Source organism: Vidua macroura, chromosome 17, assembly GCF_024509145.1.
Source record: "Vidua macroura isolate BioBank_ID:100142 chromosome 17, ASM2450914v1, whole genome shotgun sequence".
Classification (NCBI taxonomy): domain Eukaryota; kingdom Metazoa; phylum Chordata; class Aves; order Passeriformes; family Viduidae; genus Vidua; species Vidua macroura.
Window position 1 is genome coordinate 12,981,519 of NC_071587.1, and position 2,017 is coordinate 12,983,535.

Below are 2,017 nucleotides of genomic sequence, written 5' to 3' on the forward strand. Positions count from 1 at the left end.
TGCTGGCAGTGGCACGGAGATAAAGCAACAGGCAAAAAAGAATGCGAGAGGGAATTTTATCTCAGTCTCTGGAAGGTGGCATTCCCTTTCAGGATTCACTGTCCCCTGTAAGATTTTGAAGCTGTTTTGTAAGCCACTCTGGATTTCCTTCCATTATAACTATTTAAAAAACTTCAAATAATTCAGTTTTCACTGAATTCAGTTTTCACTCTAAAAAGTAGGAAACAAGGCATCATGTAGGAGGCTTTTGTCTGTCCTGCACCCTTCCTTCAGGCACTGCGTTTAAAGTGAGCTGCTCTGTATCTCAATATATACATAAATATATTTATATTTATACACCTATGGCGTGTTTTTTTCCACCCAAAACCAGGTGTTTACAGCATGCACTGTCCCACACTCATGCCATAGCAGCAACACACGATTTCTTTGAAAGTCTTCCTCATCTCCAGGCTCCTGAAGGCGTAAATGAGCGGGTCGATGACCGAGTTGCACATGATCAGCACCAGGTAGGTGTTGAAGTGCGCGGTGTAGCAGACGCAGTAGGGGTTCATGGGGCAGGAGATGATGAGGATGAGGTGGAGGAAGAAAGGCGCCCAGCAGACAATGAAGACCCCCAGGAGGATGGTGATGGTGACGGCCCCCTTCATGCAGGTGCGCTGGGGGGGCACGCCCTCGACGGGCAGCGCCGCGATGCGCTTGACGTGCAGGCGGGCGAACAGGAACATGTGCACGTACAGCGAGGCCATGAGCAGCAGCATGGTGAAGAACATGGTGATGAGACACACAATGACAGTTTTGCTCTCCGAGTAGGCAATGAAAATGATGCCACAGATGATGCAAGCCACCCAAATGAGCACAGTGAGGGTCAGGGCTTTCTTCACCGTCATGATGCTGTGGTAACGGAGGGCATAGAAAATAGTGATGTACCTGTCGATGGCTATGACCAAGAGGTTGCAGATGGAGGCTACCAGAGAAATACAGATCATTGAGTCAAAAACATTGTCCATGTGCTGGATGAAGCGGTCGTCAATGATCAGGTAGCCGTTGCTGAGGATTGCGATCATGACGGTCTCCAGGGCGTTCGACATGCTCACCAGCATATCTGCCACAGCCAGGCTGCAGAGGAAGAAATACATGGGAGAGTGCAGGTTGCCATTCTTCAGCACTGCCAGGATGACAAGGATGTTCTCCAGCAGGCTGATGATCCCCAAAGTCAAGAAGACCTCGGCTTTGATGAAGACCTGCTCGCAAAATCCATCGCCGCTGCGGTTGGCCGGGATGGAGTCGTCGAAGTCTTCGGTGGCGTTAAGCAGCACGGGCTGAAAGGAGAATGCAAAGCGTGTGGTGTTCATTGTCAGCAGAGGAGCTGAGCTCACCAGTGACTGTGGACCTGACACAGCACAGGTTAAAAAGAGAAAAAAAAAAAAAAAAAAAAAAAAAGAGAAAACAAGTCCTTCCAAGCTGCTGCTGTGCATATGGGGCGCAATCAAGCAGGACTTTAGTCACTTTTACAAACGTCAAACAATCTGCATTTACAGTGAATTTTATGCCAGGCTGCTCTTTCCTTCAGAAGAAAGTGAGCTCCAAAGCCTGTAGGCAGCAAACAGTTTTCTCTGCAGGGAAGAATCGGCAGCAGGACATTGCTGGGTTCAGCTCCCCTGGTGATTAAAAGCAGGGAGTTTCCCCGTCTGCCGGGGCAGCTTGGCTGCGAGCATGTTGCAGCTCAGCCAAGCATCTGTTGCTATTTCAGTGGGAAGAAAGCAGACGAGAACTAAGGGATTTATACATGCAAGAAAGAAAAACCAACTCCTACTTCACCCTGCGAGCCGAGCATTGGCCACTGGAGAGCGAGCACCTTTGTGAGTGACAGCTGGAGCACCTGGAGCGGCATCCCGGCACATCCCAAACCGTCTGGCGCCCTCTGCAGATACCGAGCAGCGCGGATTCGCCGCAAAATTCCTCTGGAAAACGGGGTTTTCATGCGGGTAAACTTTCTGCCTGCTCCGGGCAGCCGGGT

At 50.2% G+C, this 2,017-nt stretch overlaps 1 protein-coding gene across 1 annotated transcript; it reads right to left on the reverse strand.

The window, feature by feature from the left end:
- Positions 1-374: 374 nt before the first annotated feature.
- Positions 375-1,352, reverse strand: MC3R (melanocortin 3 receptor). Its single transcript, XM_053992782.1, has one exon. The coding sequence runs from the start codon at positions 1,350-1,352 to the stop codon at positions 375-377; it is 978 nt and encodes a 325-aa protein (XP_053848757.1).
- Between the last annotated feature and the right edge of the window lie 665 nt (positions 1,353-2,017).